At 34.4% G+C, this 13,260-nt stretch overlaps 1 protein-coding gene across 14 annotated transcripts in view; it reads right to left on the bottom strand.

Moving 5' to 3' along the window:
- The window catches only part of LOC138333188 (sodium/calcium exchanger 1-like), a 198,659-nt gene that overhangs the window by 24,599 nt on the left and 160,800 nt on the right, over positions 1-13,260 (bottom strand). For 9 of the 14 annotated variants that reach the window (XM_069281375.1, XM_069281376.1, XM_069281377.1 and 6 more), the window contains 2 exons: positions 4,175-4,273; positions 649-762 (listed from right to left, as the gene is read on the bottom strand). The exons of 4 other annotated variants lie outside the window; for them this stretch is intronic. In XM_069281375.1, coding sequence (XP_069137476.1) covers positions 649-762; positions 4,175-4,273 — 213 coding nt within the window. The remainder of the gene's footprint in view (positions 1-648; positions 763-4,174; positions 4,274-13,260) is intronic. One more of the 14 variants, XM_069281385.1, reaches the window with a different exon arrangement.

Genomic DNA, 13,260 nt, shown 5'->3' with positions numbered 1-13,260 from the left:
TATACACTGCAATCATGCTTATTAACTATTTTTAATACAATGTTTGAAACCCTTACCCATCTTAAAATAAGCTAGAATGGTTTCTTGCATTTGGGCAACGACATCCTGCATGTTATTTGTTTGTCGTTATTACCTAACTGAAAACTTTTTACATTTGATTTGTAAATATTACTTCTTAGTTTTAGTACTGATTAAGATGTATAAATGCACAAACAATTTATTCCAGTTATAGCAGCTTTTACAACAACAGGATAATTATCAGCCTCTTTTGTACTTGCAAACAGTTTTCAAATGAATATTTCTGTTAAATGTTGTGTTTTGGTGCTGCAATTCCAATGATGAGTCTATATTTCGTTTGAAAGATTAGAATTAAAGCCTTGTGATATACTAGTTTCATTCTGGGGCATGAAATCATGATTGATCTGATGAAATATTGATCAAAATGCTTCAAAAGTGAGCATGTGAGCTTGACTGATCATGTGACAACTGAATATCTCAAACTAATGGTGTAAAAGAGTATAAAAATGTGTTGATTTTGTAGTGTTTTTTAAACATTAATTTTCATCAAATGAACTTTTCATTGTATAGGTCAATCAAACAAATTCCAATGTGACAGAGTTGTAGAGTTGTGACCACAGGTGACAGTACCTGGAGAAGTGAGTATTATTAAATGAACCACTGTTGTTGAGGGCCAGCGATTGGTCGAACCTTGTTTCCTGGTTTGATGAAGAGTGGTCAAGAATGGTCACAGTCTGGTTAGGCCTGTCAATACACATACACAAACACACAATTGGTTATAGGTTGAAGGTCAAATCAAAGTTTCCCTGGTTTTTTTTAACGAATTTGCTTCTTTCAGTACGAAGATACAATTTAATGCAGTCTTAAGCAAAATACTGCCAACCAACTTTTTTTCATGGCTACATGATTTCTTTTTTCAAATTCCATTTCAGAATAATTTTGTCATGGTTTACTTTTGCGGATTTAGATATTGAATAAAATTGCTAAATGTAGAGGTTAGGTAGAATTTAAAATAGAATCAAATATCATTACACATGATTGTAACCAATGTTATCATCATGGGAATTCATAGTTGGTTCATGGTAGTTAACAAATACAGCACAGTTTTTAGGCGCATTTCGAAGATCATGTTTCATCTGGAGAGTTTCATTTGACCTATTTTTACAAATGCATGCAATGTTAGTTACATTTGTACAACACAGGATAGGTATGAATTAGTATATAAACAGTTAGACACCCACAGGGAAGCTTGGTAACCATATCACATTGACTGTTGGCTGGTGTGTGCATCATATCTATTCTTGATTGTTGAATTATACTGTTTAAATCCAGTCTTAAATGATTTTTGATGAGGTGTTTTATGAGCTGCTCTGAGATTTCAGAGATAAATCAAGTTGGCAATATTTGATTTTGGATTGTTAAAGACAGGAAATAATCTAAACTTATAACCTTTTATTACATAAATGAATCTCATGGAATTCATTTGAGGAAAGTATATAATGTTTAGGCTCCTCTGGGTCAATAACACTGGGGAGGGGTTAACCAAGCGTGTGCTGGCGCCAGGGCTACTGTTAAAGATGCACTAGAAATGACGAGCAGACAGTCAATATGACATTGTTACATCTTTGATGGAGGTTTCCATGTAGGGTGCACATTAATGCTGCACATAAGACAGCAGTTATGGAGGGCCAAATAAACATAGGGTGCCTTTATAACAAATAGTTCACCACAACATAAAAGGGCCCAGGATCAACAGATAAGTACCATGTAGACATGTAATGTGACGCTGGGTTTATGACAGAATTTGTAAACCACCTGCAATGAACTTATCCAGGTTCTTCAAAACAAAATAACATATCAATTCATGTAATTTCTTTCTACTACAATGGAATAATTTCTTTTCTTGATGTGATCATGGTTAAAGGAAGAGAATGTTTGATATCTTTTTTTTTGGAATAATCAAATTTGAAGTTATTATTGACAAGCTCAGCACCAAGTATCTCTGGGGAAAAAAATCCAGTAATACAAGAAGATTTTATTAACTGGATAAGAACAAAGCAGAAGCGGTTCAACAAATTGAACAACACTATTAATCATGTACATTCATTCTTATCTATTTGAGTTACAGATTGGTGGGTTAATTACATTTATAGGTATAAGAAGATGTTTGGAAAATTAAGCAGGTAAAGAAACAAAACACAACAATTAATGTTAGGCTGGTCTTCACAAAACATCAAGTGCACTGTACAACGTGGTTACAGAATAACAAATTCTTTCTTTGCATCGGCATGTCAAGGTCAGATAAGTGTTGTAAATTACGACAGGTCAGTGTATTGTGTTCACTACAATAAAATCATTACTATTGTTTGAATTACTAACACTAGTAGCTACATGTGCTGGTCAACTTAGAAGTCTAAAAGTGTTTGTGTCCTCTACAGAAAGGCCAATTAAGTATTTGTGTATTGTATAGAACAAAAAGAAACAAAGACTCTAAAATCTACGTAGCAACTATGTTTGCTATTGCAGCATAATCATTGACAACTTTGCAAATGAGATATATCTATCACAAAGTTTAACACCTGAACTGGAAATAGAACTACATAGAATTATAGAATGGTGATCAATATGTATGAAGCTCACTACAGTTGACAAAGCAGAAGCATAATCATGTCAAATCGTAAAAAGTAATTATCACTTAGCTAAAGGAAAAGACATGTACTTTCTTCATTTATTCAAAGTATTCATTAAATAATCATTGAAATATTCGATACTATGTACCTACATTTGTACTGTCTGATTAATGATTTACAAAGTACTAGAGGTGAAAGAGTTATAAGCGATTGAAGAGCCATCTTAATTACGGCTTCTGTATGCCAGGGCAATGATCATTCTGATCATGAATTTTACATCCACTTTGAGTCTATGAATATTATCCTTAAATAACAACATGATTTATAGAACAAGCAAACTAAAGCAACTCCTACAAATGCTTCAGTCCAATACATGCATTTGCATCAACATCCTTGATAATCTGTAAATAAAGAAAGTCTGAACACTTGTCATTATAGAAGCATGCAGTTTACTACCAACACCACAATGAATCAAGCAATATACATCAGAATAGAGTATCTATGTAAAGGACAAGCAGTTTCCGGTGAAAGGTTCTGTACCCCAGTACATGCAATATATACAATAGCATGTCACGCAGTCAAGGGAGGGAATCGTGCATTGGAGACTAATCACTGTCATGGGCTTCACCAACCAAATACATCCCTATTAATTCACATGATAAGAACTAGTTTGATACTCTTTTTTCTTCTATTTTACATTATTTTATCTTTAGCATTGACTTTCAAACTAGTCTGTATTGAAGGCATATTTTCCACTCTGCGAAGTTGAAATTATACATACAGGATTATCATGACAAAGGTTAATGTTTTAACAGTGCTGTCTGTAAAATATAGAGTTGCTAATTTCTGCTGTCTTCCTCTTCTGGCTTATTTTCATTTTCAATTTTGAAATTTCTGATAAAGATCATTCTAATCTATTCCACCAAATTCAAATTCTGGCCAAAACCGCTAACATGTAAGACAGCAGATTTGGTGGGCCAACTTTCAGGAAGACAAGCTTTTACTACACACATATTGTTACTACTTTCTCTATAATGGCAGCAAGTTTGTTTATGATGAATTTATGAGTCCGAACCATATTAAATACATTACGGAATACTGCTGAATGATTAAAAGACTAAAATAACTATCTAAGGTGCCAATATTACAGTTAATATGTCTCAAGTTTGTGAAGACATAATTAATTTCATTCCTTTTTTCATAAAACAATTTATTTTTATGCCGCATTATGACAGACAAAAATATTTTACTGATAAATGATTCACTTGACCTTCTTTCTCAAAGGCTATAAATATCTCATTTTTAATTTCCCATATCTCTCAAGAGAGCACAATCTCTTTTCTTCCCTTTCCCTACCATAATTAATCTGAGCTTCCCCTGAGCCCAAAGTCATGATCATCCATACTATTTGCTCTCATCCCTGTGGAGAACTTGGTGGTGTAAGCCCCAGTCAGCTTCTATAGCAGGCAGTGTAGATTCTGTCAGGATAATATTGCCTATATTCATTGAATGGCAGAATCTTTTACCTTTCATTGTCAAAATGGACAGATATATTGGTAGACGTCTTGACGGAGTCTGATTCCGGTGTCAAACAAACTTCACCATTGACATGTCTGCCGTCCGGACTGAGTAAAAACAATAATTTCTACTTAATCCGTTGTCACTATAACAGTATGTTTGCCATGTTGGTTGACTGGAGATTCTAGACATTTCCTTATATTTGACCAATCACTGCTGTTCTGATCACCCTTCTTTTCCTCTGACCATGAGTTATATATGTGCACTTTAAAGCTGTTCTACTCTATCCCCTTTTAATTTTTGTTGTTACAAACATGCTTTTATGTTAAACTAACTAAGCTTTCTAAACATGGTGGTCAATCATCCATATTTTGGAGAAAGAACTGTAAACATATTCTATTTTGGCAACTCAAAGTTAATTTTGAAGATGAATTAGCACATTGACTATTATAACTATATAAACAATATACAAAAGTACATTTAATGCCTTAATACTTTATCTCACCAATTCTAAAATAATCTCTGAAAATGTACTCTTACAGTAAAGAACTTAGGCTTTGCCTGATTCTGAATTAAAGTAATCTACAGATCTAAGCAAATAATCCAATGATCCCAATTTAATTTCCACTGCAGGTCAGTAGCAAGCCATGTTATAAAGTATTCATGGCTGTTACACAAGATCATTTGCAGGTGAATATCTTACCCAGAACAGCAATGATGGTCAAATAGTTACACTGTGGCATAATATATCTGGTAGCCTTTGAGTTAAAAAGAAGCTTTAGCCAGATGTTATTTGGAACTTAATGCAGCAATGCAGCACAAACAGTTGTTCACATTCAAGGTTGATAATATTGTCAATGAATCATCGACATTAAAACAATCAATATTAGATAAAAGAGAAAATAAACATCATGCTAACAATTTGGATCCAATGAAACAGAAGATATATAACTGGCATTACCAATCCATAGAGGGCCATAGGCAGTAAAAGGTAACTTATTAATGAAAGGTTATTACGATATAAGTGAGTGGTTTATTTGAAGAATAGTGTCAGAAAGGAGTGGTTTCTTGAGACACTGTTGGTTAACCCTTTCTTGGCAGAGAATACCTGGGATAAAATAGTTAATCAAAGACTAAAAGATCATCATAGGACTTGGCATCTGAACACAAGCAATACACTGATGAGGAAATTAACAGGTAAAACAGACAGTCCATACCAAACATTGAAAATGCAAACTAGATTATCCCTGGCAATCATTCCTGGCATAAAGATTGACAAAAACTGTGGGTCAATATTGTGAGCTTGCTTCCTGTGAACATACAGCTTCTCTGGCTTGCATGCCTGCAGCCTTTCATGGTATCGTATATCCTGAACTCAATAGCCCAAAGAGACCAGAACCTCATTGGTCATTTCTCCATTACATCCAGCTACTTACCGAGCCTCATTATTTCACCAGTGCTGGTACTTCATGTACATTAATTTGCATTACAGGTTTTTTAGCCGACCACAACCAAAATGTCAAGCTTACCCTAGAGTTTGATGGTAGCCCTAAAGCAATCAGTGTTGGTCACCTAATTCTAAGACACTGGCCATTTGACACTTCTCGACACTGTTTATTGACCAAGAGGAGAGGCTACAGGACAGTGAAGAAACTTAGTTTTATGTCCATCAAATGTATCACATGAATTCTATGATTTAAGGAAGTTGGTCATTCTGACATTTTGATTACTACTTTTTAATGACAATTTTATTTGATTCAACTGAGAATGTCCATTAAATGCAGCCATAAAGCAGATGACTCACAAAACAGGAAAATTGTTTTTGAAAATGATTAAGAATGTGTCGACAATTAAGGTTTCTTCAAACATGATCGAGTCTGGCACATCTCAGCTAGACAGATATCAGCCAAGACACAAATTAACACTCAAAGAAAAACATCTCCAAATACTACTGGAATTATCCCCATATATTTGTGAAGTTTGTGAGTGGAGCTTTTGACTGCCATAATCTGATACATGTGATGCGTGTTTGAAGTCTTCCCTTGTTGTTCATAGATCTGTACATATTCATTCCCTTGACAACCTACACAAGGAGAAATTTTGAAAATGATGGTTAGTAGTCTTCTAATCATTACTATCAATGCTGCAGTTTGGAGCCAATATTGCTATCAGGTTTACAAGTGATGAGATATTACTAGGAATCAATATAGATCAGTGCTCCCAAAACAGCGATTCAGAAAGCTTGGCTAATATCTGTCCTCCCAATTATAGATCGGACAAGGATGTCTGGTCCCCAAATCTCCAGATGTGTCTAAAACTAGCACCAAAAGGCCAATCTGACAGATAACTTAACAGTAATTGTACACCTACATAAACCTTCCCTTACACCTACCTTAACCAATTTACCCGTGTAATTCCTTGATGAACTATTCCCTCTTTTGAGTGTGAAGAGTTCAAATGTGAATTTGGTGAAGGGTTGTATGTTTTATTTAATTGTACCAATAGTATTCAACCTTCCTATTCCAAGAACAAGAGAAAGAAATGGCATTGGTAGCAAGCCCTTATCGAATGCAATTTGGTCAGAATTACTCAATGCTGAAGACTAAATATAGTTTTTGTGCATTAAATTGTACACCGAGTCACTGCTTACTTAGCAGCAGCTGGATTAATCATGCACAGTTCAGTGTGAATGACCTACAACTATCAAGATTAATTTTAAATTCCATCCGATTAATGTTAAACCATGACAAAGTACAGTTCCCATAAAATTTGTCAAAGAAATTTTACAAGTTATCATTAAAAGCTTTAAACCTGAGGATAGATTTTTTTTAAATATTTCACAGAAAAAATATCTTAAATGCTATCTGTTTCCATTAAGTAATGAGCTTTCCTTCTTTTGTAGCAAGAAGTGAGATGTTAATTGATGCATGTTGCAGGTGTGTACCTGTACTTGGCAAGGGGACCTGACAATTAAATGTGCAAAATGTGTTGTTAGTGGGAAAGGGATCAGTAAATTCAGTATGCCATGATGACAAATGCATAAAAATATGCCAACTTATCAGGAATTTTCAAGATTTTGTTTTTCTTTCTAGTTTAATGATTTGTATCCTCATTAAAGTTTCACAAAAATAGCTGATTATTTATCCTGGCTCCCCAGAGTTTTGAGCTAATTCCCAACGAAAAGACATTCAGAGAACAGATAGACGAGGACTCTACAAACTTTGGTCTTTGACAATAAATTTCCAATCTATGTGAACTGCGATACCTAGCTATACATCATATACAGAAGCAAGTGTTTAAGCATAAAGGGGCAACTTTTCATTCCAATTTTGTCATAACAACACGGTCAGAAACAAACATAAACAACTGCATATGAGTGGTAATAACACATGAGAGCATCTCCGCCAAGATATACAGGTATTGTATTGAAAATACCAGACAATATTTGTCATGTTCGTAAGACGAGGAGTATCATTAGGCAACATTGTTTGTTGTAACATGAAGAGAGAATATCCAATGGGTATTTGTCTCCTGATGCACTGAAGCAACCCTGAACAACAAAAAAAGACAGCAAATGATTTGTCTTTGTTTGTATGCAATAGCTAGAGAGGCATAGTACAAAAGACAATGATCATATCACATTTTTTTGTGTGAGTAATAGAAAATTAGACAACTAGAAAAAACTCCATACCAGAAGACATCATGAATAGACATATTTCAAAGTAACTTTGAAGAAATAATTTGAACGGATACCATTATGCTGTACCAGGAACAGCTAATTCATTAACACACAAATGGAAATCAACTACCTATTTGGGGGAAGGGCATGGATAAGCTTAAATATAATTTCCATAGCCACTGTTATAAGATCTAGCCTTAGTTGTCTCAACAGTAGTTACAATTGGTAATTCAAACAAAATCATATGGTCTTGGAATGTTCCATTTAAAATTCATTAAACAGTAGAAACAATGCTGACCAGAGCAGGCATTAAAGGTATAAATATGATAGGGTTGAAACTTGAACCTTGTTGAACTGGCTCCGGTATTAATTAAATAATGATAATAAAAAATCCAAAGAAATTAATTAATAGCATTTTTTTAAGAAAAATAAATTCAGATGGAGTACACAATTCAAATCAGATTTCAAGGACACAGTTATGTTATTAATAGTTTCAGAAGGGAAAACAAAAAGTCATTATATCAAAGAAGGCATGAATACAAAGACATACCACAATTAAGGGAGCACCACATTACAATATCGTGTTTTGTGAAGAATTGTCAAAGTGTGGAAAGAAGTTAACATCAACCAGGAGATAATTTTACGATATAAACAGTATAATCATTTTTTCCCCACACATTTTATCAGCATTTTTCTTTCTATTTTCTCTCTTCGAATCTATTGAAAAACCTGTTAAAATGAAACGGCATTTCCTTTTGGTTAAAGGATCTGCATGAGCATCTCTTTGTTTTATTTCCTGATTGGGAGCACCATACTCTTTCAAGAGCATGTCCTAAAGAGGTGAAAGGTGATAAGTCCATAGAAAATCTAAGAAATTGTGAATGAGTATACATTAACACTCAAGTGTTCCACAATGGCTACACACAGATGGAAAAGGAAGACAGTTTACGACAGGAAACTTCACTATAGTAAGCTTAGTGAAGACACTTACCTTTTCTTACCCCTAAAACTACTCAAGCTCACTAAACTGAAAACAAGTGTAAAAGCACTATGTGAGTGAGCAGTTCGTCACCCCTACACTAGTGAGGTCTAATAGTGATGGCATGGAGTCAATATAGGCCAAAACATGCATCAATTAGTCTAAAGTGCTGACTACTTCTACACATAAAGCAGGTCTGGAAGGTGTTAGATTGTATGTCAAAAATGTTTTCATTTCAAAATAGGTTTAACATGGATCAGGCAGCAGGGAAATATATACCCTCTCCAAAAGCCAATTCAAATATGTCATAAGTTACACTTGGTGCAGAACACATGAATGTTTTTTCAGAAAATACTGTTTCTGTCGAATTAATTCAATGAAACATATCTTTTTAATCAAATATCATCATCAATTTGATCTTTAATATTGTAAGAGCAGTCAGCAGGTGGAAGATATGTTCTAAAGCTCAAAATCATGGTTGACTCTAAATTGTCTAAAGTGTTACTATCATGTTGGCATTCAAATATATATGTGTGATGCATGAAATGAAGAACATTTTCCAAAGCATACTTAATGAAGAACTGAATCAATCCTAGTAATGTATGTGTGGTATTTGGTAGAATAAATCTCACGTAGGAGTAACAGAATGTGAACATCTTCATACAAATCTATAACCTTATATATGTACTGCATGGAAATAATTGTGATTGTAAAGTGGAACAATTTACAGCAGACTCAAGCAGGTGAGATGAAAGAAAACAATCCACCTCCCTACTTTGGCCTCTTCTTTTGACCTTGATTTTAACCTTGAAATGCAAGATCAATTTCATATGTTTAAACATTAATGCTCATTTACACTAACTAAACTAATCATTTTCTTACATTAATGTGTTTGTGTTCTTGATGAACCTCAACATAATTGTCAAATAATTCAATATTTTTGACTTTTATAAACAATTAATCAAATTGCTACTTGATATAGTATCTGATTGGCAAACAAGATTTCACCTTCTCAACATAAATTCTTTCAGATGAGTAACATTACCGTACTCTTCACTTATATGTCTAGGAATGGCTGCCAGACTTTTCATTAAAGCTGCAGTACGTGTGTTTCTGATACATAAATACCTACTATTACATGATTTACCCTAAAACGCAATTGTAATGTTTGGAATAAATGCAGAAATCCTGTAACAGTTTAGATGGCGGTAGTAAACACCAACAGCTATTTTGTGTAAACCTGTCAGGGCTTAACATTGTATATCACCTCATACCCTCCTCAACCTACTACTCCTGTAACATATATCTCCATCCCCCCCCCCCCAAAAAAAAAAAGCCAAATCCTGATGTCTGACACTTTTCCCAACACTGAAAGTCTATTGGCAGCTCAAGATCAGGATGTTCCAAAATAAACCTTTGTTTTTGTTATCAATGGTTTAGCTTATTGGATGAATGCAGATTTTTTCATGTGAAATCTAGTACTATTTATCAAGCTGCAATATTTTTCCTGTGAGAGTCAGTGTAACTGTGATGTGCAGTCATTGAAAGTCTGATCCATTCAGTACTTTGAATCATTAATCCCTGAAGAAGAGTTTGAACTCTTCTACCACAAAAACTGGAACATTTCATTATGAAATTCCAGGGTTGAACAGGAGAATGAATCTACTATATGTGACCAGATATATGTATCTACAGCCATGTCTCTATGACACGTTTATGCTTCTGGCACATTTGGAAATAACACAAAAAATATCAGACCTTTGAACCTTTGTTTATGTGGCGGCAGCCATACAGGTTCATTGGTCCCAAACCTTGGAAGTATCTAAAAATGGACTTCATCCAATGCTTCCTGCAACCTCGACTTAGCCTTGAATATCCATCGTACTTTTTTCATTTTGTATATCAACCATTCCAGGTTCTATTGAATTAACAAAAGCTTTATTTTTGCCTATTACCAACCAGCTGAGAACTAGCAAGGCAACTTTGCTTTTTTTTTCTGTCTTTCTGTTCGGCGAAAATGAGACTATAGTTTGCTCTTTGGCAATGCAATTATAATTAGAACTCTGTAGCCAGTAGTACGAACAACACCTGCTACACTTATGTGATCTTTGTGTTTATTGTAATACTGAAAAGTTGTCACAAATATTGGATGATGTAATTGAGAAGAAACTTGACTGAAGTCTCTTGGATGAAATAAATCTCCAACAGTCAAAGACCTTCAGAGTGCAATAAAAGTCTGGTGTGTTACAGAGCCTAGGGAGACTGAAGGGAGGAACATCTGTAGAACATAAGAACATTTATTTCCTTCTATTTTATACTAGTGAAATGTTTTACACTACAGGTACCAGCTGCCTCTATAACTTAAGGAGTGTACATATATGTCTTATTTATTTGCATGTAAACACCTTGATTGAGTTACACAAACTGACAATGCAGCTTCAGGTTGCCTTTCTTTTACCTTTTCAAATATCACATATAAAAAGCGACTGATTCTAACTCATTTACTGTTAAAACGTTATTGGAAAATTTGTTGTCCTTGACTGAGATTGAGGTCTTCTTGGATGTAGAAGGTAATTAAGTAACTTTTTATTAAACCCTCATTTGATACCATGCATACAGTTCTGTTCTCAAACATCATTCAATTCAAAATCAGAAAAGAAAACCAAAGTGAATCAAGGACTATAATTGAGCAATTCCAATGCAGAATCAATTAAAAATTGCAATGATTTTCTAATCCTTTACTATCACCACATGTTTACGAATTCTGTGTTTGATCATTTGATGTGGATGAAAAAATAATGGATTTGGTATACATGTTTTATGATTACTGAAGGTGGTTGAATTATGATTGGAATAGATCGGAAGCCTATATGTAATTGGAATAAAACCTTTGGTCAGTTCAGACCAGTCCATTAGACAACATCAATCCTTGCTGTACACATGTCGATATGAACGGATTGCAGTGGTACATTAATTGACCCTACATCAGCCCACACCCTGTCAGTGACCGCCATGATTACACGCTAATTACTTAGAGGTGTGGAAGTCACAGCCAATGTGATTATACCTGGCACACAGACAGGTCAAGTATTACAGCTGCTGGTCAGTTAGAAGTGGAAGGTCACTCTAAAATTCACTGGCAAGTTCAGGTATCACTGCTCAGTGTACAGTGGTCATTATAGGTAATGTCATTTACAAGTCAACCAGGTTTCACTGCTGCTGCTCATTTTAACAGCGACACTGCCTAGTGCTTTTATTATCATGGATATAATGTCCATAAGATATGTATGTTCCATATGTATAATAATGCAAAATTAAAAATGATCTGAAATTCAAGTCAAGATGACTCAAATGTTATTCTTGACAAGTGTTCTGAATCTCAGGGAATGATATTCTGGATATATTACGGCTCACTATTTGGTGGATAAAATGAACACAATACTGTTAAAGATAATAAGAACGAAGATTAGTAGACTACCAGTTACAAAGGTTCTACATGTATACATTAGAGGTTAGATAATTATACTACCATACATAGCTATACTAATACGATATACCTTTATGGATTGATCTAACATGTATAGAATGGTTCCATCTTATACATATTACAAGGTTATCTTCCCTGCACGAAGGTGTTGGTTGTGACATCATTATTTTGTGAGTATTTTCCCTTTGAAAAATGGCATTACGCTCGCAAATACATGACATCACAATCAATACCTACCCACAAGGGCAAATAATTCTTGAATATGCAAAGATGTAATAAGCTTATTACAGAGAGAAAAATTGCCTAAAAACCTCACCCAAGGGACAAGAAACATTATATGGTAGTCTATTGTCAAGGGGTCAAAAAAGTAGTAAAACTGGTTAATTTGGGACATAAAGAAATTGGTTGTGTTAAGAAGGGATGGTCACTAGAGCAGGTTTTACTACATATAACTCTCAGTAAGGTCAGCACAAACCTTTACTTCCTTTGTCATGGTATTTAAACTGTGTATCATATTCCTATCAATTTTTAGACTGTACTAAAATGGCCCCTTTGGCCATTGGTCCCTAAATCTTGATTTTCCAGGAAATTTCTTCATATATCTTTGTTAATGGCCCTTTAAGAATTGACAAATTCTTGAAAATGACCCATCCGGTTTTTTTTAAGAAAAAAAATATCCCTGGAACATCCTCTATTTCTCTAAGTAAATTTAACTATATCCATAGTCACTAAATAACATGAATGCTGTCCATGCCAGGGTTGTATGACCAGTTCCTATGCCAGATATATAAGAGTATTATAATTATCAAGCCTCTGGAGACCTTACCACCCCAATTCTGGATACAGCCAAAAATTCTGACCTGTGTCATGGTAACATACAAGATCTAGTAGGCCTAGATGTCACATCAGGACAGATTGTAATGAAAAGTAATAGATTTTCATAACAAGG

The sequence above is a fragment of the Argopecten irradians genome, chromosome 10 (genome assembly GCF_041381155.1).
Source record: "Argopecten irradians isolate NY chromosome 10, Ai_NY, whole genome shotgun sequence".
NCBI lineage: Eukaryota > Metazoa > Mollusca > Bivalvia > Pectinida > Pectinidae > Argopecten > Argopecten irradians.
Note: the sequence above shows the minus strand (reverse complement) of the source record. Positions and strands in the feature narration are given on the sequence as shown.